Below are 2,490 nucleotides of genomic sequence, written 5' to 3' on the forward strand. Positions count from 1 at the left end.
ACATATCCTTTTTTCTTATGTTATTACTTATTATCCTCAGAAGATGGTTCAATTACGAAAGCTTATTTCTTCACAGTTCTTAATTGTATTTGGCATCTTGACAGACTTTTTTAAAGCTGAAATTTCAGTTTACAGTTTACCATCCTTTTTTTTCTGTGGTTTTGAAAATCTCTTCAGTAGGCTTTGTCTTGACACACAATTTGAATGCTAGGGTGATGCAGGACAAAACTCAAGGCCGCGTCTGATCTTGTGACAAAAGTGCATACGACCTTCAGAACAATTTCGTAACTTTCCTAAAGATGTGAATGAGACATGTTTTGTAAAACAGCACACAAATGTCATTTATGAGAACATACTTGTGTGAAGAAGCATATGACTTTCAAAACTATTTCGTAACTTTACTGAAGATTTAAATGAATTGTGTAACACAAACAAAAGATCATAATGAAAGGAAATTTTTTTAAAGTTGTTTTTTCTGTTCTACCCAAATAAGAAATTCTCTAAAAGTGCTCTACATTCAATTTCTATGCTTTCTTTTTTTAATGTCTTTAATTGTTCTCTTCGTGGTTTGTACTAATACAACGAGCATGGATTGGTTCCCATGAAAAACGTAGAATGAACCCATCGTTACCCCTCCTTCCTTTCCTTCATTTTATGACATTTTTTCTACTGATTAGAATTTTTCGTTTAGAAGTTCTGAATCACATCATTTCCATTATGCTCAGTGTTCGAAAATGTCATTATTTTGCAGGCTCACTGATTTTATTCTAATCTCGAAAGCATGTCACATCCTTATGGTAATAAAAAACAAATTAAAAAAAAGAATGCTCTATCGTCTGGAGCAACTCGTTCAAATGGCGGAAGTTTGGGAGCGGGAAGTACAGGAAGGCAAGAAATCAAAATTGAAGATGACATTTCCCAAAGCTGGATGGATTCCACGATTGCGAAAACCAAGGCCATCAAAATCGAGGAAGGAATTCCGCAAAACTCGTTCCCCGCAAATTTCGTTGGAACCAGAGAAATCAAGATGGAAGTGGGAAGCCAACAGAATTCCATCAAGAGTGCCGATCCGAGAAACTTCTCTGCAGCTTGTCACCCTCAACTTCTATACGAGGCTTTAGGTGAGTTATAAAATAAGAAAAACTAATTGAAAACTAATCTTGATTTGCAGCTCGTTTACAAGATCCCCGCCCGTCAGCTCAAAACTTTTGGTTCCTTCCTCAAACACCATCCGATAATCGTCAGGCTCAAGTTGGGCAATTGTCGACTGGTTTCAACATCCAGAACACGTGGCTGACTCCGTCTGGTGCCTCCACCCGTTACCCAGATCAGGGTACAAGTTCAGCATTAGCGGCATCGTCGAGCTTGACAGGTGTTTTTGGTACGTGGTTATATTTAAGTTTATAAGACTTGGAAGTGTTTAACTAATATGGTTTTTCATTAAAATCAGCACAATCATAATTTTCAGAAATTCCAAAAGGCAACTATGTTGGTTTCGCGGAATGGGTCAAACGAGAACTGTTCCCTACAGAAGGTATTAAGCTAGAAGATCATGACCCAAACACCCCGCCGCCGCCCATGACTCCGTTTGTAGCAGAAGTATATTCCTGTGTTGAGTTAATCGCCGAAGCATTTGCAAAGCTTCCAAACTACAACGCCTCAGGCCAACGTCTGGTCATCGAGCATCTCTTGAAGGTAAATAAAATGATTATCTCTAACTTAAGCTATAGGATTGAAATCTTTCAGAAAATAAAAGAGTTGAGCATCGCAGCAAAACCATACTTGAAAGACTTATTCGTGGTTAAGCTCAGGAAAAGCCTGGAGGAGCAGCGCTTGGCTTGCTGGATTGGAACGGATTGGGTCCTTGGAAATTTCCCAACCACCGGAACTGTCGACTACGGAGAGGAGTGAAATTTTCAAATGTCATTCTAATTTTTTATACGATTTTCACAGTTTGTAGGTAAAATTATTTTTTAAATATATGGAGAGAGGAAGGCCCGCATCAAATTTTATTGAGTGAGTGCGTTGGAGCGCGTTTGCTTCAATTTTGTAAATTTAAGGTTTTCAGGTGGAAAAAATTGGTTTTTGTGAAGAAATATTGTTTTTAACAGAGTTTTCATTGAATTTTGAACATTTTGATACCAAAAAATTATAATTTTGATAAAATTTCACAGGCGATTTACCGGAAGGCCTCGAAAATTAAAATTGAAGTTTTCTCATACTTCCCCAAATAATCGTTTTTTGGGGATGGAGTTACCAGTAGGGACAACATGGTTCCGACACCAAACTTTATGTAGATTCCAATTTTGAAAAAAAATCTTCAGGGCTCACTCCCGAGCTAAGAACGCTTTTATCAAAACAACAAAATTCGTGAATTTTGAAAATTTTCACAATGAAGGTAAACCGGCGATTTTTCAGTTATTTTTTTCTCATTTCTTCTGAAATTTGGCATCATTGTAAACTCGAATACGCTGAATCCATTGTGTTTCA

General features: G+C 37.3%; 1 protein-coding gene across 1 annotated transcript; it reads left to right on the forward strand.

The window, feature by feature from the left end:
• Positions 1-781: 781 nt before the first annotated feature.
• On the forward strand, positions 782-1,911 carry GCK72_026123 (uncharacterized protein; the record flags this gene model as incomplete). Its single annotated transcript, XM_003101924.2, has 4 exons — positions 782-1,121; positions 1,172-1,381; positions 1,469-1,695; positions 1,747-1,911. 4 exons carry the CDS (start codon positions 782-784, stop codon positions 1,909-1,911), a joined length of 942 nt encoding a protein of 313 aa, XP_003101972.2.
• Between the last annotated feature and the right edge of the window lie 579 nt (positions 1,912-2,490).

The sequence above is a fragment of the Caenorhabditis remanei genome, chromosome X (genome assembly GCF_010183535.1).
Source record: "Caenorhabditis remanei strain PX506 chromosome X, whole genome shotgun sequence".
Classification (NCBI taxonomy): Eukaryota; Metazoa; Nematoda; class Chromadorea; order Rhabditida; family Rhabditidae; genus Caenorhabditis; species Caenorhabditis remanei.